Source organism: Rhinoraja longicauda, chromosome 8, assembly GCF_053455715.1.
Source record: "Rhinoraja longicauda isolate Sanriku21f chromosome 8, sRhiLon1.1, whole genome shotgun sequence".
NCBI lineage: Eukaryota > Metazoa > Chordata > Chondrichthyes > Rajiformes > Arhynchobatidae > Rhinoraja > Rhinoraja longicauda.
The window spans coordinates 56,763,353-56,786,782 of NC_135960.1; the positions used below are offsets into that span (position 1 = coordinate 56,763,353).

The 23,430-nt window shown below is 43.3% G+C and overlaps 1 protein-coding gene and 1 long non-coding RNA gene across 4 annotated transcripts in view; one reads left to right on the forward strand and one right to left on the reverse strand.

Moving 5' to 3' along the window:
* The window catches only part of LOC144596005 (uncharacterized), a 56,282-nt gene extending 50,081 nt beyond the window's left edge, over positions 1-6,201 (reverse strand). Inside the window, exon 1 of the long non-coding RNA XR_013547559.1 lies at positions 6,135-6,201. This is a non-coding gene — a long non-coding RNA (uncharacterized LOC144596005). The remainder of the gene's footprint in view (positions 1-6,134) is intronic.
* Positions 4,888-23,430, forward strand: part of ppp1r1c (protein phosphatase 1, regulatory (inhibitor) subunit 1C) — a 101,294-nt gene continuing 82,751 nt past the window's right edge. The window contains exons 1-2 of one of the 3 annotated variants that reach the window (XM_078404046.1): positions 4,888-5,370; positions 5,585-5,642. In XM_078404046.1, the coding sequence (XP_078260172.1) occupies positions 5,290-5,370; positions 5,585-5,642 (139 nt within the window). In that variant the 5' untranslated portion in view covers positions 4,888-5,289. The remainder of the gene's footprint in view (positions 5,371-5,584; positions 5,643-23,430) is intronic. The other 2 variants (XM_078404044.1, XM_078404045.1) reach the window with 2 other exon arrangements.

Below are 23,430 nucleotides of genomic sequence, written 5' to 3' on the forward strand. Positions count from 1 at the left end.
GTCAGATAGCTGCCATCTTGGGAGTTTGGGAGTCAATGTTATCTGGTCACTTTGGCATCTTGCACTTATCCAGAGCATCAGGAATGTTGTAGGAGGAAAGTGACCTTCCACTTCTCGAGCTGAAACTTCAGGATCCTTTAAAGAGCAGCGGGATAACATCTGAGCACATGAAGCTGAGGGATGGTTGAGTTTTACTGCTGAAGAAGGGTCTTGACCCGAAACGTCACCCATTCCTTCTCTCCAGAGATGCTGCCTGTCCCGCTGAGTTACTCCAGCTTTTTCTGTCTATCTTCGGTTTAAACCAGCATCTGCAGTTCCTTCCTACACATTTCTATTGCTCCTAATATTTGGGCGTCAATGCAATTGAATCACATGATGGGTGTTTTATTTTCTGGATTTGGTACCGTGTTTGTTTTTGGAGTGACATGTGGGCAAACTCATGCTTTGGGCAGAAGGAGTGGTGGTGATGACAGTGATAGGGATTGCAATATGATGTATGAGATGTTGTTGGAATCAAATCACTTGAACTCTTCTTTGATGTATACCTCTTCTAAAACTCACGGAGCACGAGGGACATTGCTGATTGATGGCTCTCTGTTTTTTTACCCCTCATCCTCCTCCTGGTCTCACCAGACTTCTGGTTCCCCTGATGATTGAAAGGGTTGTTCTCATGATTAGTTTAGTTCAGAGATACAGCAAAGAAACAGGCCCTTCGGCCCATCGAGCCAATGCCCACCAGACATCCCCGCTCTTCTGGATGCCTACGTTTCCTTACATCTCAGTCTTTATCTCCTAATTCTTTTCTTCTCTCCATCCTCCCTTTTGCCTGTCTCTCTATGTGTCCTCGTGCATCAGACACGTGTTGTACAATTTATTGACTGCACGCCTCTTAATGTTTTGAAGGTTAAATGGTCCGCAAGATGACCAATAGTTTACAACCACGGGGCAAGCAATAAAAACCTATGTGTGTTTTACCATATAAGAGTTTATGAAGCAAACATACAGTGAAGGAAATGAGGTTTGTACTTGCAAGGACAAGCGCCGTACATGAGCTACGGATGGTCCTTCTGCTGATATTATAGACAATAGACAATAGGTGCAGGAGTAGGCCATTTGGCCCTTCAAGCCAGCACCTCCATTCAATGTGATCATGACTGATCATTCTCAATCAGTACCCCATTCCTGCCTTCTCCCTATGCTCCCTGACTCCGCTATCTTTAAGAGCTCTATCTAACTCTCTCATGAAAGCATCCAGAGAATTGGCCTCCACTGCCTTCTGAGGCAGAGAATTCCACAGATTTACAACTCTCTGACTGAAAAGGTTTTTCCTCATCTCTGTTCTAAATGGCCTACCCCTTATTCTTAAACTGTGGCCCATGGTTCTGGACTCCCCCAACGTTGGAAATATGTTTCCTGCCTCTAACGTGTCCAATCCCTTAATAATCTTATATGTTTCAATAAGGTCCCCTCTCATCCTTCTAAATTTCAGTGTATACAAGCCTAGTCATTCCAGTCTTTCAACATACGACAGTCCCGCCATTCTGGGAATTAACCTAGTGAGCCTACACTGCATGCCCTCAATAGCAAGAATATCCTTCCTCAAATTTGGAGGCCAAAACTGCACACAGTACACCAGGTGCGGTCTCACTAGGGCCCTGTACAACTGCAGAAGGACCTCTTTGCTCCTATCCTATATACCTATATAGGGGCGTGGCTGTGTTCTGCAGCTGCGGCTCACCGGCAGTCTCTCCGTTTTTTTTTGTTGTGTTTTTTTGTCATTGTCGATGTTAAATGTACGTTTTGTTTTATTTTTAATTCTGTGTATGTAGGGGGGTGGTGGGGGGGTTGGGGGAAACCTTTTTAAAATCTCCTCCTCAACGGAGATGCGACCTTTACCGTGTCGTATCTCCGTTCGCGCAACGGCCAACATCGTGGAGTCGGCGGCCTCCAGCTGGGATCGACCTCAAAGACTCCGGTCGCAGGGCCTGGACTTACCATCTCGGAGGCTTCGGCCGTGGGCCCTGCAGACCGCAACATCGGGAGCTCGCAGGTCCCTGGCTGGCGACCGGCTTTTGGGAGCTCCAGCCGTAGCAGCTTCGACCGCCCCGAAGCACGAGGCACGATCAACCCGCCCGCAGGCCCTTCATCGCCCTGCGTGGCTCGGCCGCAGCACTTTACATCGCCCGGTGGGGGCTCAGGACTCTCATCGCCCTGCGTGGCTCGGCCGCGGCATTTTCCATCGCCCGGTGGGGGCTCAGAACTTTCATCGGCCTGCTCGGCTCGGCCCTGGGACTTTACATCGCCCGGTGGGGGCTTCAAGGGGTTGGGAGCCTCGATCGCCTCGTGGCGCCACGGGAGAAGAACGAGGAGGAGATAAGACTTTGCCTTCCATCACAGTGAGGGTATGCCTAGAGCAATCACTGTGATGGCTGTTTTGTGTAAAAAATTGTATCTGTGTGTCTTGTGTTCTTTAATGTCTACTGCCGGACCCTGACGTGAGAGGACGCTGGCGTTGTGTATTCGCCGCTTTTCCGTCAGGATAGTTTGTCTGTTTGTCTGTTTGTTTCTATGTTAATTGTATTTGTAAAGCGCTTTGTGCATGTGTTAAGGCGCTATATAAAATAAATATATTATTATTATTATTATTATACTCAACTCCTCTTGTCATGAAGGCCAACATTCCATTGGCTTTCTTCACTGCCTGCTGTACCTGCATGCTTCCTTTCAGTGACTGATGCACCAGGACACCCAGGTCTCGTTGTACGTCCCCTTTTCCTAACTTGACACCATTCAGATAATAATCTGCCTTCCTATTCTAACGACCAAAGTGGATAACCTCACACTTATCCACATTAAACTGCATCTGCCCTGCATTGCTAACAGTAGCACATTAGTGCAGAGAGTGGCACAGTGGTGCAGCGGTAGAGTTGCTGCCTTACAGCGCCAAGGACCCAGGCTCAATCCTGACTACGGGTGCTGTCTGTATGGAGTTTGTACGTTCTCCCTGTGACCAGGTGGGTTTACTCTGGGTGCTCCGGTTTCCTTCCACATTCCAAAGATTTGCAGGTTAATTGGCGTCTGTAAATCAAAACTCATGGAGCACTAGGGACACTGCTGATTGATGGCTCTCTGTTTTTTTCCCCTCCTCCTCCTCCTGTTCTCACCAGGCTTCTGGTTCCCCTGATGATGGAAAGGGCTCATGATTAGTTTAGTTTAGAGATACAGTGCTGAAACAGGCCCTTCGGCCCACGGAGTCCATGCCGACCAGCCATCCCTGCGCATTAACACTATTCCACACACACACACTAGGGCCAATTTACACTTATTCACAAGCCAATTAACCTGCAAACCTGTACATCTTTGGAGTGTGGGAGGAAACAGAGATCTCGGAGAGAATCCACGTGGTCACGGGGAGAACAAACAAACTCCGTGCAGACAGCACCCGTAGTCAGGATTGAACCCGTGTCTCTGGCGGTGTAAGCGATGTAAGGTAGCAACTCTACTGCTGTACCACTGTGCCGCCCAACACGTGCCGCACAGCATGATCACAAAGTCATAGAGTGTGTGGTAGATGAATACAATCTGCTACTTGCCCATTGTTTCTACCTGCCATTTCCATGTGAAGAAAGAGGACGTTAGGAAATAAATAGTTATAAATTATGCAACGCTGTTCCAAATTTTAAATATCTTGATTCGTTAATGGAATTGAGCAACCTTCTGCTCAGTCCTCTGTACCTCTTCCAATAAGCTTGGCTGGCACCGTTAAAACGTCCGCATGTAGGCTAGCTGCATGATCACACAGAGTAACATCCAGTTAATTTCTTTTCACATGCTCTCATCCTTAAAAGTCTCCTTCAGTTGCAGTGGTGTGTAAGTGAAGTATTGCTTTCAAGGTCATGTTGATCTCCATCCAACCAACAGGTAGGCACGCTAGTCCAGGTATTTGATTTTATTAACTGAAGCTAAGCCAATGTTCTATTTTGCCAATACATTGAAAGAAAGGACCTATAATTGTTATGGTTTCGGTTTGGCTCCAGTACAAAGTCAAACTGCTCACTCATCCCTGCTGGGTGATGCAGGTGCATACCATACTTCAAAGCTTCACTTTTGAGGACACAGCGCACATGGCACTAGTCCACGAGTCTCAGAGAAAGCCGGCTCACCTTATCCATGTGTCTGGTGGAATTCAGGTCCGGCAATTTTATAGCTCAAACCATCATTTGGGGTCGTGTGTCTTGTGTTCTTTTTTTTTGTGTTCTGTGACTGCTGGAAATGTAATTTTGTTCGGTATCTCGGTATCGAATGACAACAAAGCTCTGTATTTCTAAATCTGCTTTGTTCCAATTCTGGCAATTTTGCTCAATTTGACCGTCCTATCCACACATTTTTTTCTTTCTTGAGGAATTGTAAATGTCATTGGATTTTTCCAAAATGCATCCTAACGTTTCCATTGCACTCTCTGATTTAAAAATAAAACATATTCAGGCTTGTCACCAGACGCATTTAGCATCAGGGATGCTAAGATCCCCCTCGATTTGTGGGCGGTTGGCATGTGAATCTGTGAGCTGTCTCCCCACAAGTGAAGGTCTCGTACTTGCATCAAACAACAGGAAGGAGTGAGCGGCCTTGACATTTTAACCTGAGCCAAACCAGGAGGGTTCCACACGGAAGCCCTGAATTGGGGGCGGGCTGGGGGGGATAACAATTATTTAGCTTCAGTTTTTTCAGCTCAGCAGCATAACGGTGGATTTAAGTTAATTTCCGCACCAATCGGTGAAGTGGATTTGTACTGAAATCCACTCTGTCAAGTATGAGAAAAGCAAGAGCTTCCTGAGTTCAGCTTATCAATAATTAACGGTGCATCAACAAAGTCCAAAGGGAGCTTACGTATATTGCACATTTGAGTAGACTGCTAATAATATATAGTAGATGGGTTGGTGCATTCAAATCCCATGACACAAAGCCATTCAAGTCCAGCATTGCATTTTAAATTAGCCCGTGGATAAATGCCTGGCTACTGTGGAGTTGGGCGAGTGTACAATTAGCTCATTGTTTTTGATGGTTTACACAGAGGGAATTGTAGGATTGCAGGAGCAAAGGCGAAACATACCCCTGGATGTGTAATGAGGGAGTTGCTGAGCACAGTAAATGCAGCATAGAGGACCATCATTCGCTGACTGGGAGACTTCCAGACAGGCTGCTATTGTGTTCCTTCAAGGAGTGTGACGGTGGATAACAACAGTAGCTCATTTCTGCTTTCAGAATTAACAGAGTCTCCGGTGCTAGAGAATGGAGTCAAACAGTCCAAAGAAGATCCAGTTTGCTGTGCCGTTATTTGAAAGTCATTTAGATCCAGAGGCAGCTGAGCAGGTAATACAGCAAGCTATCCTTTCACAGTATATTTGAACAATGTAGGAATTGATTTCAAATTTGCATTTGTACATGTTGAAGCCCGTCTTATTTTAAATCATTGTCATTTTTTTTGTTCTGTCCACTGTATTGTATTAAACAATGAAAATGCCTTATCTTAAAAGTTTGAGAGTAGCTAAAATAATCAGTTCTGTTTTGATTGTTTTTTTTACAGATAAGAAGGCGAAGACCTACTCCAGCATCCCTGGTTATTCTTAATGAATCTTCACCAGGTATTAAAATTAATTTGATTCGAGTAAATAATAGGTTCCGTGTGTTGGAGTGGCAGAACTAATCTTAGTGATTTTTCTAAGATATTACTGCCTAAGTGCAAATGAAAGAAGTTAATCACTTTAATGCACTGGATTGTTGTAGTATTAATGCAAACGTTTTGTGAAAGAACTTTTTTAAAAGCTTATTATGTGCCTTAATCCACAATATGCAAACTGATTTGCCGAAATTGGGTTCAAACCTCTACTACCTAAACGTTACTTCACATGTTTAGGGTCAGAGACCACCCCCTCCTCCCCCCCCCCCCCACCTCCCCCCCCCCCCCCCACCTCTCTCCCCTCTCCCCCACTGCATTTTACAGCCAGTTATCTCTGATCTGATCTGTTATCATCAATAAAAGAGAAGCCAATTGACAAAGACAGTCAATGCCACCAGCATATATGTAAGGAACCAATTATGTTTTTGGTCTCAAGGTTATGTGGTATTCTACCCACCTGGATCATTTTAAGCAGCCTCATCCAGTATGTTCGTGGGCTGGGTGCTTGGACGGATGAGAAGAGCTGGCAGAAAGCAGAATGCTCTCTGCTTTTCTGCAGCTGTTCCCTACATTTGTTACAGTGCGTACCTTTGTACTCTGCCCCTGTGGATTGTAAACAAAGCACTAGATAAAGAAATCTGGCTCTGCAAAAATCGGCAGTGACTAATATTTGAAGTCTTTACTGATGTTGTGTACACATACCTTTTGCCATTGAGTGCTCTTTAATTGAGCGATATGATACTTTTCTAGGAAATTTCATTACAAAATCTGCTTCAATGTTATTAGTCCCCAGCCCTGTCTCTATGTGGAGTAGTGCGTGCACACATACGTTGTTTGCTGAGGATAAAAAACAGACGTGTCAGCATTTTTCTATTGAGCTCAATGAATGTCATGAAGGTTTGTTCAGAAGTAAACTGAAGCCATCCGGAAGCAGGCAGCAGAAGAACAATGCTCTCAGGAAATGAGTCATAAACAAAATCACTGCAGGAGTCATAGGGCAGCATTATGAGCTCTATATAATGCAATATCAGGTTCCATCACATTGTGTGCAATGAGGTTAAAGTTTGCTCTCTTGAACTCACTGAAGGCCTTTTAGTATCATGTGAAGCCTTTATTGATGCATTTGGATCAAATGATCAGACGAATCCAGGATTTTGCACAGAAGTCTTCAGGTTTCAGTTCCAATTATGAGAGGTCTGCTAATCTATTTGAAGTTACTAAGTATTCTGAACATTTAATGTCAGTTCGAAGATTGAACAGAGAAAAGTACAGCACAAGAACAGGGACAGGTCCTGTGACCTCCAGTGTGGGTGCTGAACGTAATGCCAAGTTAAACGAATCTCATCTGCCTCCACATATCCACAGCAATGTCATGTAAATGAAAGTAGTTATGTTTAGTATTTTCTTGCATGTCCTTTGCATGCTATGACTGCTTGAAGTCTGCAATTCATGGACATCACCAGTTGCTGGGTTTCTTCTCTGGTGATGCTCTGCCAGGCCTGTATTGCAGCCATCTTTAGCTTATGCCTGTTTTGGGGGCTAGTACCCTTCAGTTTTCTCTTCAGCGTATAAAAGACATGCTCAATTGTGTTCAGTTTGGGTGATTGACTTGGCCACTCAAGAATTAACCATTTTTTAGCGTTGAAAAACTCCTTTGTTGCTTTAGCAGTATGTTTGGGATCATTGTCTTGCTGTAGAATGAACTGCCAGCCAAAGAGTTTTGAGGCATTTGTTAGAACTTGAGCAAATAGGATGTGTCTATACACTTCAAAATTCATTATGCTACTTCCATCAGCAGTTGTATCATCAATGAAGATAAGTGAGTCAGTACCTTCAGCAGCCATACACGCCCAGGCCATAACACCCCCCACTACCATGTTTCACAGATGCTTTGGATCTTGGGCAGTTTCTTCTCTCCTCCATACTTTGCTGTTGCCATCACTCTAATATAAGTTGATCTTCGTCTCATTTGTCCACAAGACTTTTTTCCAGAACTGTGGTTGCTCTTTTAAGTACTTCTTGGCAAACTGCCACCTGGCCATCCTATTTTTGTGGCTAACCAGTGGTTTGCATCTTGCAGTGTAGCCTCTGTATTTCTGTTCATGAAGTCTTCTGCGGACAGTGGTCATTGACAAATCCACACCTGACTCCCGCAGAGTGTTTCTGATCTGTCGGACAGGTGTTTAGGGATTTTTCTTTGTTATAGAGATAATTCTTTTGTCATCAGCTGTGGAGGTCTTCCTTGGCCTGCCAGTCCCTTTGCGATTAGGAAGCTCACCAGTACTCTCTTTGTTCTTAATGATGTTCCAAACAGTTGATTTTGGTAAGCCTAAGGTTTGGCTGATGTCTCTAACAATTTTATTTGTGTTTCTCAGTCTCATCATGGCTTATTTGACTTTCATTGGCACAACTTTGGTCCTCATGTTGATAAACAGCAATAAAAGTTTCCAAAGGTGATGGAAAGACTGGAGGAAAGACTAGATGCTGAGAGCTCTCTTATACCTGCATTAAGGAGGCAATTAAACACACCTGAGCAATTAGAAACACCTGTGAAGCAATGTGTCCCAAACATTATGGTGCCCTGAAATGGGGGGACTATGTATAAACACAGCTGTAATTTCTACATGGTGAAACCAAAATGTATAAAAATGGCCTTTCCTCTTATTCTTGCGTTTGAGGCAGCAGAAGTTATGAAGCTGCTTCTGCTTCTGCTTCTGCTGTCTCTGTTTGTTGTCGTTCGCCTGACTGATGTCAGTTGACAGGGCTCACCACGGGGAGGTGAACAATGTGAGCGCCAAAATGGCCTTTAATAAAATCTGACAATTTGCACTTTAACCACAGGTGATTTTTTCTATTACAAATCTCAAATTGTGGAGTACAGAGGCAAATAAATAAATGATGGGTCTTTGTCCCAAACATTATGGAGGGCACTGTATACGCCTATCTAAACGCCTCTTAAACGCCACTGTCACACCTGGCTCTGTATTCCGTGTTCTTGGAATTGTTGTAACGATGATCATTTTATCAGTTTGCCAATCACTGAAAAAATTGTTTGGTTATTCTCCAATAGTCCAGGTCACAAAGCAAATAAAATTCTTGTGCAGAAACAAAGAACTGCTGATGCTGCTAATAAACAAAAGAACACAAAGCGCTGGAGTAATTCAATGGCTCAGACAGCATCCCTGGAGAATATGGATAACGTGCATGTTTGTTAATATTTTGTGCTGATGATACTCTAATTCCATTTGCCTTTCTCTTTTTTTAAGTTCTGTTTCTCTTCTGGATGCCTATGTTTCCTTACATCTCAGTCTTTCTCACCTAATTCTGTTCTTCTCCCCATCCTTCCTTTTGCCTGTCCCTCTGCGTGTCCTCACGCATCAGACACATGCTGTACAATTTATTGACTGCACGCCTCTTAATGTTTTGAAGGTTAAATGGTTCGCAAGATGACCAGTAGTTTACAACCAGGGGGCAAGCAATAAAAACCTATGTGTGTTTTACCACATAAGAGTTTATGAAGCAAACATGCAGTGAAGGAAATGAGGTTTGTACTTGCAAGGACATGCACTGCACATGAGCTGTGGATGGTCCCTCGGCTGTTATTGCGAACAGCAGCACATTAGTGCAGAGGGCAGCACGGTGGTGCAGCGGTGAAATTGCTGCCTGACAGCGTCAAAGACCCAGGCTCAATTCTGACAATGGGTACTGTCTGTATGGAGTTTGTATATTCCCCCCATGACCACGTGGGTTTACTCTAGGTTTCCCCCCACATTTCAAAGACATGCAGGTTAATTGGTGTCTGTAAATTGGCCCTAGTGTGCAGGATAGAACTGGTGATTATTGGGCGGCATGCACTCGGTGGGCCGAAGGGCCTGTTTCCATGCTAGATCTCTGAAGTAAACTAAACCAAACATTGAAGGTGCGTTTTATTCACTATTAAAAATAATCTCTTGCTACTTACATTGCCCAAACCTGGCACAATTCTGATCGGCCCAGATTAATTTACAAACGTTGGCTAAAATTGGCTCACGTGGGAATTTCACTTCCTGATGTCTCAGAATTCAGAAATAAAAGCTTTCACACCTTTGGCATGTCTCAGAGATGTTTACAGGTAATGTTGTGTTTCTTGAAGTGTAATTGCAGATGTGATAATGAAAGAGCAGCAGCTAACTTGAATCCTGCAAGCTTGAACAAACTGCATTGTGATAATGACCAATTTTGTTTTATCATGTTGGTTAAAGTATAAATAATGGTCAGGACACTTTGCATAGCTCACCACTCCTTTGACATAATGCGTTGGATTCTGTTACATTCACCCAGCAGAGCAGATGGGAGCCCAGCATGAATCTCCTTGAAAGACATCACCTCGAGCCGTGTACCATTCTATTAATATAGTTATAATGAACCGGCTTCACTTGGCATGTGCAACTCTCTAGTGTAGCACTAGAATTTCCAGGCTACAAATGCTTAGAGAGGCTAAGAACAACATAGACTGTAGGGCGGCATGGTGGCGCAGTGGTAGAGTTGCTGCCTTACTGCGCTTGCTGCGCCGGAGACCCAGGTTCGATTCCGACTACGGGTGCTGTCTGTACGGAGTATGTATGTTCTCCCCGTGACCTGCGTGGGTTTTCTCCGAGATCTTCGGTTTCCTCCCACAATCCAAAGACATACAGATATGCAGGTTAATTGGCTTGATATGTGTAAATTGTCCCTAGTGTGTGTGGGATAGTGTTAATATGTAGGGATCGCTGGTCGGCGTGGACCCGGTGGGCCGAAGGGCCTGTTTCTGCGCAGTATCTCTAAACTAAACTAAACTAAAAAACAGCCTAACTTACATTAAAAGATACAATATCTTGCTCTTTATATTTAGATTATGTATCTTACAGTAAATACAGAACTTTCACTATTAAACAATCTTAAAATCACAGTGCAGTGGACATGATGATGTTTTTATTTAGGAATGATCGTAAAGTGTGAGCTGTATTAACAGCTTGTGAGATCATGCCGTAAGCTTTCTATACTTGAAAAGACTGTCAATATTGCCTATCTAGATTATCACATTTAATAATAAATTTCCAATTAAATGCTAGACAGTTTTATAAAAGGTCACTGGGCCTATATCACGAAAGGAGAAGGAAATTTGACAGAGCGCAGGTAATCTTAAACTTCCAAAAATAAAGACAAAAATCATGAATCATGCTTTGGCAAACAAACAAATTGTATCCTTGCAGACACAAAAAGACTGCAGGTGAAGGAATCTTGAGCAAAACACAAAGTGATTCAGGCAGCATTTGGGCAGGGGATGGTCAGGTGATGTTTCAGGTTGGGACCCTTCAGATTGATTGGAGTAGGGGGGAGAAAGCTGGAAAAGAGAGGTGGGGCGGGACAAAGCCTGGCAAGTGATAGGTGGATAGACACAAAATGCTGTAGTAACTCAGCGGGACAGGCAGTATCTCTGGATACAAGGAATGAGTTACTGAGTTACTCCAGCATTTTGTGTTTACCCATTACTTCTATCCAGAGATGCTGCGTGTCCTGCTGAGTTACTCCAACATTTTGTGTCTATCTTTGGTGTAAGTGACAAAGGCTAGAGATGAAAAGGAGACAAAGGGTGAGGAGAAAGAGAGAGGAATTCTGTAAAATTGTATCTTTAATAGCTTATAAACAAAAATAAGGTAAAAATATTTATAGAATTACAGTGGCAGTACAATTAATTTTGCCTCTGAAATTGAGTACATTGAATTCACGACAATGTAGCCGGAATTATACCAGAATGATACTGGAATTATCACCAGAATTGCTGCTTACTGCACCAGAGATGTGGGTTTAATCCTGGCCAAAGCTGCTTTCTGTACGGAGCTTGTACATTCTCCCTGTGACCTGCATGGGTTTTTGCCGGGTGCTCCGGTTTACTCCCACACTCTAAAGACGTACAGGTTTGTAGGCTGATCAGCTTGGTAAAATAGTAAATTGTCCCTAGTGTGTGTAGGATAGTGTAAGTGTGCAAGGATCGCTGGTCGGCACAGACTCGGTGGTCCAAAGGGCCTTTTTCCACGCTGCATCGCTAAACTAAGCTAAACTAAAGTAATTCTAACTATCCCATTCAGGATGTCCCAAGTGTTTTGTTGTCAGCTAGATTATTTTGAAAGTTAGAAATTATTGTTGGAAACAGTTTGAGAAAAGCTAGCTCACTGTAGAAGATAAAAACTTACGGTGGAGAAGGTAACATGGTGGCATGGATGGAAGATTAGCTGGATGGCAGGATCCACAAAGAGTGGATGTGAGTAGGCCTTTTATTATTTGGCAAGCTGCAGTAGTGACAGTGCTACAGGATCAAGTCTCTTACTTACATTCTTTGGATGAAATGCAGTGGCCACTGCATTTGTTGATGACACAAAGAGGGGTTAGGATAGTGAGCTGTGAAGAGGACATTGGGAGGCTATAGAGGAATGTAGACAGGTAGAGTCCGTGGGTACAAATCTTGTAAATGTAGTATAATGTGGGAAAAGTATCATTGTTCATTTTAGCAGGAAAACAAAATAAAATATGTGCACGACAAAGAGTTCTGAGATGCAAAGGTAGTCCTAAAGCCTGATTTGCAAAAGGCCAGTATTGCAAATACTGCAAAAATTAGGAAGGAGGGAATATGGTTTGTGTGAGTGGAATTGAAAGATTGTGCTTCAGTTTTATGGGGTATTGATGAGACCACATATGGTGTCCTTCATATAAGAAGGAGAAAGGGAAATGGATGGAAGCAATTCAGAAAAAGTCTACTGGACTGATGAATGTGAATATGTATATAGAAGATATGTTTGAATAGCTGGACTGATATGTGCAATGGGCAGACTAGGAGGCAAGGTTAGACAAGCTGGACAAGTGACAGCAGCAAAAAGCAAACTGCTCGAAGAAACCAAAGTCAAATGGCATCGTTGGAAGCAGAATGGTCAGCATATTGATTTGAGTCTCTGCATCGAGACTAAAATAGCATCTGGTGGATTTGGAAGAGTGAAAGGAAGCTTGATTGAACATATGAGATATAGAGGGGTCATTGCAGGGTGAATGTGGAGAGATTGTTACCTCTTTTGGCAGAATTTAAAAGTTTGGGGTCACTCTTTAAAAATAAGACACGGGTTGGGGAAATAATTTTTCACGCAGATGATAATTCCTTGGAACTCATTTCTTCAACCTGCATTGGAAGCAGAGTCTTTGAATGCTTTTAAAGTGGAGATAGATAGATTGTTAACAGGTAAAGAGTGACGGTGGACGACGATGTTGAAATGGGATTTACAATGAGATTAGCCAAAACTTTGCTGATTTGCAGAGCTGGTTTGAGAGGCCAACTCCTGCTCCCAATTTGTATATTAATAGATCGACATAAGTGAAAGTAAAGTTTTGGCTAGAGTACCTGGAGAATTCTTGTACTCTTCTGCAAAACAGTGCCATGAAACCATGTACTAGCTGATCTCTGAGAGTGACTAAATGGGATAGCAGATAGGTCATGGATTTAATATAACTTTCAGGAAACCAGCTCTCCAGATATGGGACCCTGGAATGTAATACTGAATGTGCTACACAGTCGTGAATTCAATGTACTCAATTTCAGAGGCAGAATTAATTGTACTGTTACCATTATTTTAGTGTTGGATGACATTTCGCAGCAAGCACCTCCAACAGTGTGGCACATATTTGGTACGACAATTAAATGTTAACCAAGATTTTGGTGCTCACTTCTCTGATGTGGGGCTTAAAACCATAAGCTAAGCCCGAGTTATCAATTAGAAAACATTTGTAATAAATTGCAGCAGTATCTGATAATATGCTGCATAGAAGTTGGGAAGTCATGTTGCTGTTGGATTGAGCATTAAAGATTGGGAAGTCATGCGTAGCTGTGTAAAACTTTACTTGGGTCACATTTGGAAAACCGTGTGCAGGTCTGGTCACCACATTGTAAGACAGATGTGAAGCTTTGGAGAAGTTCACAAGGATTGTGGGCTCCTATAATATCGGCAAGACCAAGCGTACTTGGTGATTGTTTCGCTGAACACCTTATGCTTCGCAGGCCGACGCGATCTTCCAGTTGTCAAACATTTTAACTCCCTTTCCCATTCCCACACTGACCTTTCTGTCCTGGGCCTCCTCCACTGGTCAGAGAGAGGCCACGTGCAAATTCGAGGCACAGCACCTCATATTTTGCTTGGGCAGCCTACAATCCAGCAGTGTGAACGATGATTTCTCTAATTTCAAGTAACTCCTGCATTCCCTCCTCTCCCCTACCTCCCACCCTTCCCCACCCTAGTCATTCTGCCAGTTCCCATGGTCGCATCCTTGTTATTGCAACTTCCCCAGCCAACAATGGGCCATGATGTGCTCCAACCTTCCTGAGGTTATCTGTTGCCGGCCCTGATTTGTTCTGGCTTTTTCTCGACTCCAGTTTATTCCCCCCCACCTCTACTTTAAGTTTGAAGAAGGGTTCCAACCCAAAACGGCACCTGTTATTTTTCTCCAGAAATGCTGAGTTACTCCAGCATTTTGCATCCATCTTCACTTGGGAGTTGGCCTGAATTGGAAAAACATTCAAAGACTCTGCTTCCAATACAGTCTGAAGAAATTAGTTCCAAAGACTGAAGACTGTAAAGAAAAGACATATCTACCCATCCATGCCTTATTTTTAAAGAATAGCCCCAACTCCTTTGGGCTGGACAAACATGGATTATTTTTTCTGGAGCTTTGAAGGCTAAGGGGCAACCTGATTGAACTCTCAAAAATCACAACAGGAAAGGATAGGGTAGGTAATCTATTTATTATGAGTCTTATGCCCAGAGCAGAAATGTAAATTAGCTTACGAGAGGGCATACATTTACACTGCGAGGGGGAAAGTTTAACCAAGATTTGCGAGGCAAGTATTTTAGGCAGAGAATGGTAGTGCCCACTATGCACTGCAAGGGGAGATGGTAGAACGAATGCGACAGAGGCATTTAGACAGGATCATGAACAGGTGGTTCACAAAGAGATACAAACCTTGTGCTGACATATGGGATTATGGAGATTGGCGTTGTGGTCAACGCAGACATGATGGGCTGAACAGCCTGTTCCTGTGTAGTACTTTTCTATGGTCTGTCCATAATCTGCATAGTGGCACAGTGGTAGAGTTTAGTTTAGTTTAGTTTAGAGATACAGCAGGGAAACAGGCCCTTTGGCCCACCGAGTCCGCACTGACCAGCAATCCCTGCACATTAACACTATCCTACACACACTAGGAACAATTTACACTTGTACCAAGCCAATTAAACTACAAACCTGTGCGTCTTTGGAGTGTGGGAGGAAACAGAAGATCTCGGAGAAAACCCATGTGGTCATGGGGAGAACGTACAAACTGCTTACAGACAGCACCCGTAGTCAGGATCGAACCCGGGTCTCCAGCGCTGTAACTGGCAGTAACTCCACAGCTGTGCCACCATATTGCTGTCCTACAGCGCCAGAGATCCGGTTACGATCCTGACTGCACGTTGTTCACACATTCTCCCTATGACCTCCCTATGAGTGTGTTTCCTCCCACACTCCAAAGACATACAGGTTTGTAGGTTAATCAGCTTTGGTAAAAATTGTAATTGTCTCTAGTGTGTGGGATAATGCTACTGTATGGGATGATCGCTGGGGAGCGCGGACTCAGTGGGCTGAAGGGCCTGTTTCAACACTGTCTCACTAAGGTCTAAAGTCTGACTCTCACTGAAATGCAAATGTAAATCTCTGCCACACCATGTTCTGAACATGGGGAGGTGGATGGAAAAATCTGAATCATTGCACACAGAGTTCTCGTCAGCTATTAATAGTGGCTGGGAGTTTGTTGATTTAAATAATGCTGTTCTCTAAGCCAAAGAATGCATCTGTTTTGGGGGCAATGGAAAATAGAAACTCCAAACCAAAAATTCTCCTTACATTTAAAACAAATCGAATCCAATTGAAAGACCTTTGGAAAAAGTAACATAGTTAATATTTAATTGGAAAAGTATTGACACAATTGCTTATGCAAAAAACACCAGGTACTGGAGTAACTCAGCAGGTCAGGCAGCATCAATGGAGGTCATGGATAGGTGATGCTTTGGGTCAGCACTCTTACGCAGTTTGATTATAGAGGAGGGAGAAAGCTGGAAGAGAGGTGGGGGGCAGGACAAAGCCAGACAAGTGATTGGTGGATACAGGTGAGGGGGGGTTGCCCCGACACAAAGTTCCTTTCACAGATACTGACTGACCTGCTGAGTTCCTCCAGCACTATGTTTTTTTTTGCTCATGAGTCCATGACCTGCAGTTTTTCCGTTGACACAATTGCTTGGACCGTTTTCTCTGGAGTATTTGAGTCATGAATAGGGATTGCAGTGGGTGGCTTATTCTGAGGATAGACGCAAAATGCTGGAGTAATTCAGTGGGTCAGCCATCATCTCTGGAGAAAAGGAATAGGTGACATTTCATGTCAGAACCCTTCTTCAGACTGTCTGAAGAGCGGGCCCAACCCGAAACATCACTTTTCTCCAGAAATGCTGCCTGACCCACAAAATAAAGGAGAGGATCAGGAGGAACTTGGCGGGTCAGGCAACAACTGGGGAGGGAAATGGACAGTCCATGCCTCGGGTCAAGATCCTTCATCCAGACTAGATGAAGGGTCTCGACCCAAAATGTTGACAGTCCATTTCCCTCCACAGATTTTACTTGACTTGCCGAGTTTGTTCATGTGTTCTCCTTTTCTTGCTAATGCCATAATATATTCTTTTCGAATGTGTCTTCTTCCTTCCATTTGTAAACCTGCTCAAATATTAATCCGTGCAGTCACTATGGTTTCAAGCCTCAGCTTTATACGTATTAAAAAGTTGATTGGTTAAATAATTAAAAACATACATTTTTTAAATGCCAATTATCCCAAAGTAACTGCATGGTGGAATGAAATATAATACTGGTTTGAATCTTCTGGATTCATGTTTTACAGTTTTAGAAAAAAAATCAAAATGCTTTTTGGATACAATGCAATATTATGAACAAGATGAATTTCGGCTGTGGTGCTATTAAAATTTGTGCGTTTTTCCTGATCTTTTATTTAGTCACTGATTATTTACCCTGACACTAATATTTTTCCACCCTTTGTGACATCTCTCCCATGGATGCCGTTCTGATGCGTATCACCGGCTGACAGGCCAAGTGAAAATTCCCCAGTATCAATGGTAACAGCCGGGTCCATTTTGCTGATGTTAGTTTAGCCACCTGAAGCCACCAGTGCTTCCAGCCAAGGGAGAGAAAGTGGGGGCACATCCCTGCTATCTGTGTACCCCCCTGTTCCAGGTTTGAGGAAGACTGAGCCACTGGGACAAACCCGGAGGCCACCAGTGCCACTGTGTGGTCAAGACTGGACTGCTGGGAAGAAGCCCTAGGCCGCCAGTGCCTCTACTGAGGCTAAGACTGAGTGGCTGGGGCAGGCCTGAGATGCCAGTGCCTCTTCCTGCACACGGACAATGAAGGACTGAGCCCACACACACAGAGGCAAAGACTGAGCTGCCAGGATAAACCTTAGGCCAACAGCACCTCCTCTCGAGGCAAGGGTGAACTGCACGGAGAAGCCTGATGTCACCATGCCTCCTCCTTCGAGACCAGACCTGACCTGCAGGGACAAGCCAAAGATCGCCAGCTCACCACGTGTGCCCTGATGGCGAGGGACAGCGGCCCCGGGGTCTCTGGGACTTTTTTTTACCAAATAAAATAAAATAATGTGAATTCACACTTCTTCATACGTTCTAGGTCACTTGGCCCATCAAGTCTGCTCTGCCATTCAATTATGGATGCTCTATCTTTCCCCCTCAACCCCATTTTCCTGCCTTCACACCTTTACTCATCAAGAACCTGTTAATCTCCGCCTTAGAAATATCCACTTACCAGGCCTTCACAGCCTTCTGTGGCAAAGAATTCCACAGATTCACAACCCTCTGACTAAAGAAATTTAGTTTCTCCTTTCTAAAGGAATGTCCTTTTATTCTGAGGCTATGGCCTCTGGTCCTAGAGTCTCCCACTGGTGGAAACATCCTCTCCACATCCACTCTATCCAAGCCTTTCACAATTCAGTAAGTTTTAATCAGGTCCCCCTTCATCCTTCTCAACTCCAGCGAGTGCAATGAGGGTCGGTGTGATCACTGCTGAACCTGGTGCCATCCCTGATGCCACACCTTACATTTCTCACCCCTACCATATTTAATAACAAGGAAATGCAGATGCTGATTTATACCGATATCTTAATGCTGATTAGATTAAGATAAAAACAAAAGGTTGGAGTAACTCAGCAGGTCAGGCAGCATCTCTGGAGAAAATGGATAGATGATGTTTCGGGTTGCAGTCAGAAGAAGGATCCTGACCTGCAATGTCACCTATCCATTTTCCCCAGTGACGCTGCCTGACCCACTGAGTTGCTCCAGTCTTTTGTGTCTATCCACCATGTTTAGGATTAGGAGGTATTAGTTTGTGGGAGAGGTTGGACGGACTTGAACGGTTTCCTCTGGAATGCTGGAAGATATGGGTAGATTTGATAGAAGTATATAAATTATGAACGGCATAGAGTGTTAGGCAGTCAGAACCTTTTTTTCCCAGGAAGGAAATGTCAATGACTGAAGGGCCTGGTTTCAATGTGAGATGGGGCAAACTTTCAAAGTGATGTACAGGTAAAATTTGTTACACAGAAGCTTGTGGGTGCCTTGAACAGGCTGTAGGGGTGGTGTTGGAGGCAGGTGCAATGGTGGCATGAACAGGCTTTTAGATAGACACGGATATGGTGAGATATGGATCATGTACTGACAAATGAGATTAGTTTATCTTGGCATCATGTTTGGCATAGATGTTGTGGGCCGAAGGGCCTGTTCCTGTGCAGTCGTTTTCTATTTTTTACGCTAACAATGGGGAAACAGCTCAAGATGTCGAACTTGACAAAAAAGGTGGTATTGAGAAATGATACAATGAGCTTGAAGACTTTGTCAGGACAATGAGTTCTGGATTATATCTGACCTGGGAGGGTTTGACATTGAAACCGGATTCAAAGTGGAAGAATTCTCTGTTCCTTGACACATTTATTTTCTTTCCCTTTGAACAAACATTTCCAATGATCTTGGATGACAAGCTTCTATTTCATCTGGAAAACAAGTGTAAATCTGCATAAATTGCAGATGGAGAGTTTAATAAATCACTAATCTATTTGCACTGTTTTAAAACCACATTAGAATGTGGTTAAAATTGTAAAAGTTAGATTTTAAAAGAATCGAAAAGAGAGACAATTGTTCGGCTCCTCCAGAAGGTTGGAAAACCGCCAGTGTGATATCGTGGAAAAAGAGTGGGAGGCAAAAAAGCTGGTAACTATAGACCGATTGGCCAAAAATCTATTATTGGAAAAATGGTGTGTCTATTATTAAGGTGGTAACAGCAGAGCATTTAGACAAAGGGAACTGCAGATGCTGGAACACAAAATGCAAAACACAAAGTACACAAAATCTAGCCTCTGCAACTTCACAGAGAGGTTAACGCAGTGGGTCAGGCAGCATTTGTGGAAACACAACAGGTCAAACAGCATCTAGTCTGAAGTGGGGTCCCAACCTGAAATGTCACCCATTCATTCCCTCCACAGATACTGCCCGACCCGATGAATTCCTTCAGCACTTTGTGTTTTAAATGTGGAAAATCATTTTCTTCATAAAAGGAAGTACCATGAAACCATAGGACATCGGAGCAAAAATAGGCCAAACCTGTCCTATCCATGTACTTGTCTGACTGTTTCGTAAACGTTGGGATACTCCCAGCCTCAACGGCCTCCTCAGGCATATTCCAACCACCCTTTGTGTGAAAAAGTTACCCATCAGATTCCTATAAAATCTTTTCCCCTTCACCTTAAAACCTACACAAAACGTTTTGCGCGAAAAGGGCCCATATTGTTGGAGTTAATATATTGGCATGGATAGAAGTTTGTCTAACTTGTGCGATGTCGCGAGGGGTCATTTTCGTGTTGCCAGTCTGTCACCAGTGGGGTCATTCAGAACTGCAGCTATTTGCAATGTTTGTTCATTATGGAGCCAAATTTACAGACGACACAGCAGTAGGTGGGAAAACAAGCTGTGAGGAGGAACACAGATTTCAGTGAGATACTGATCAGTTCATGAGCGGGACAAAAGTTGCCAAATGGATTATATTGTGGGAAAATGTCAAGTTGTTCATTTGGAAAAAAATGATAAAACAAGACACTTAAATGGAAAACAAAACATGCAGAAAACTGTAGCATAGAGGGATTTGGAATCCTTACACATGAAACACAAAAATGTATATGTGCAGCAGGTAATCAGAAAAGCAAATTGAACAGTGATTTTTTTAGTTTAATTTATTGCCACGTGTAGCAAGGTACAGTAAAAAGCTTGTGTTGTGTGCTAACCAGTCAGCGGAAAGACAATACATAGAAACATAGGAAATAGGTGCAGGAGGAGGCCATTTGGCCCTTCAAGCCAGCACCTCCATTCGTTGTGATCATGGCTGATCATCCGCAATCAGTAACTTGTGCCTGTCTTCTCCCCATATACCTTGATTCCACTAGCCCCTAGGGCTCTATCTAACTCTCTCTTAAATTCATCCAGTGAATTGGCCTCCACTGCCTTCTGAAGTATGATTGTGATTGATTGATTGATTGATTGATTGATTGGAGGGGGTGAACTGTGTTGTCCAGGATGCTCCGCAGTTTGAGGAGCATCCTCCCCTCCAAGACCACCTCCCATGAACCCAACTCCACCCCCAGGACAGAGCCAGCCTTCCTGATGAGTTTGTTAATCCTGGTACATATTGGAGTTTTGAAGCATGGCATGGAGGGATAGAGTAAATGTTGAGAGGATATTTCCCCTCGTGGGGGAGTCTAGGACCAGCAAGCAGCGTCTCAGAATAGGTGGCATCAGTTCAAGACAGAGATGAGGAAGAATATCTTCTCTCAAAGTGTTTGAAGCTCTGGAATTCCTTGACAGCTTGGTGAACATTTGTAACTTTGTTGGTGTCAGAAATGTGGCGATACTTGTGTACTGCCTAGATGAGGTCTGCTGTACAACTCTGCCCGGTTGTAAGTAAAACAAAGCATTTCACTGTACCTAGGTACGCGTGACAGTAAAGTATCATTGAATCATTGAATTGAATCTAGAAAGTTGGACCCTTGACTATCTTCAAATCTGAAATGGATTTTGGAATAGTAAAAAAAGAATTAGGGTAATGGGAAGAGGGTAGGAATATGGATGAGGAAAGTTGGGTCAAGCGCGGTCTTGTTGAATGGTGCAGCGGGCTCAAGGGGCCGAATAGCCAGTTCCTGTCCCTACTTCCCATGGTCTCTTCCATCCATCCCTTGTCATACTTATATTTGGAATGTGCTTCTACCTCTGACTAGTAATGACACCGTGTCTTACCTCTTCTATTACTTCTGAAGCAGGAATCATTTTGAATAGTCTTATTGATTCAGCGTACGTAATGCCAGATTGTAATTGATTTGAGTAGCTAATAATTTGAAATGTGGATTCGTCTGAATTATGCCAACTAACCAGTTTTAATCACGTTTCCCTATCTTAGTTCAGCATAAATTTTCCTTCCGATCTGGAAATTTTGACTCGCGCTAATGAATTTTAAATCATCCCTTAACTCGCATCTCTATCCTTGATCACATGGATGTTTCACATTAGGCACTGACATTTCTGTTGGTACCTATTCAGTTTTTCCTGAGAACCAGATTTTACAGAGCCAATTGCATCGTCTTTAAAAATAAATTCTCCAGTACTTGGGCTTTGTTTTCCACATCAGTTGGAAGGCAACGTCTCTCCGCTGTGGCCCAGTTATAGAGTCAGGCTCTTCGGCCCAGCTCATCCATGCCAACCCCAATGCCTTTGGTATTGGCAGCATCTAGTTCCGCTTCTATTACTCGGGAGATTACTTTTACCTATGAACTAATACTGGCCATGCTCTGTTCTGCCCCTCTTCCTCACAATTTTCTTTCCCAGCCCCACCCCCACCCCCTTTATAATCAATCTGAAGTAAGGTTCTGGCCTGAAATGTAACCTATCTGCGTTCTCCAGGGATGCTGCTTGGCCCGCTGAGTTAGTTCAATATTTTATATCTTTCTAAAGCAGAAGCCAGTCACTTCTTTGTCCAGTCCATAATGAGAGCTGCTTTACAGAATTGTAAAGATGACTCCATGACTGATTAACCTCTCTATCTCGAGAGAGCAGGCATAATTACTAGTTCATATTGTTCCCACGACCAAGATCAATGAATACAGCAAATGCCAGGGATTAAACATTGGGTAACTTCACTGACAAATAATCTTTTTTATTACTTTGATAAGCATTATGACATGGAAATATTACTTATCTTCTTGCTTGATACTCTTTAATTTACTCTAAAACTTTCGATTACAGGTTCCAGTTATGCTCCAGTTCTTTAATTCCCCTGAAATCACGATAGTCCCGTTTAATTTACTAACATCATAACTTCTGTTTTTAATGAATTTCACATCACAACAGCATAGACATTTGGACCCATTTCCTGTTAAATATCTATGTCTTCGGATGCAGTGAATTATTGGTGCTCTGAATGATATTTACCTTTTTTTTTGTGAGTTGCGCTAAATGAAATTCTAATCTTGAAGGCGACACAGTGGTGCAGCTGGTAGAGTTGTTGCCTCTCAGTGCTAGAGACCTGGGCTTGATCCTTACCTCAAATGCTGTCTTAGTTTAGTTTAGTTTAGTTTAGTTTAGAGATACAGTGCAAAAACAGGCCCTTCGGCACACCGAGTCCACACTGACCGGTGATCCCCACAGACCAACACTATCCTACACACAATGGGGACAATTTACATTTATACCAAGCCAATTAGCCTACAAACGTACATCTTTGGAGTGTGGGAGGAAACTGGAGCCTCACAGAGAAAACCCATGCTGGTCAGAGGGAGAAGGTACAAACTCCATACAGACAAGCACTGTAGTTAGGATCGCACCTGGGTCTGTGGTATTGTAAGGCAGCAACTCTACCACTGCATCACCATGTCGCCCTCCCTATATGGAGTTTGCACGTTCTCCCTGTGACCCCATAGATTTCTCCCGGGTGCTCCGGTTTCCTCCCACATCCCAAAGACCTGCAGATTTTCAGGTTAATTGGCTTCTGTAAAATTGTCCCTAATATGTCGGAAGTGGATGGGAAACTGGGATAATTAAGAACTACTGTGAACGAGTGATCGATGGTCGGCGCGGACTCAGTGGGCGGCGTGGACTCACTGTTTCCACTCTGTACCTCTAAACTGAACTAAACTATATTAAAATCACAGAGCAGTTTTTTTGTATCGGAGAGGAAAACAAGGTCTTATTATCAATTGCCTGTGTTATGTCAGTTGTCCCGGTGGATTGTTGACAGGATGGAATAAAGGATGGGTTATTCCGAACAGAGTTAAATTTATTCTAGTCCAAGTGATTACTTCTGCAGTTGTACCTTCTGCAGGTTGAAAGCAAAGCATTAGCTAGTTAATGCCAACATGAAGCAAATGTCGTGGGTCAGATTAACTTACCCATTCTTGAAGCAGGATACACAGTAATGAAATTGAGAGTATTTGTAATGATTAACAGTTTAGGCTTTAAGTTAAAGCAGCTTTGCAGAAAGAAACTAATCTATTGAAAAAGATGTAAGGTTCATGGTCCTTAAATTGAAACCTGATGATAGTTCACATCCAA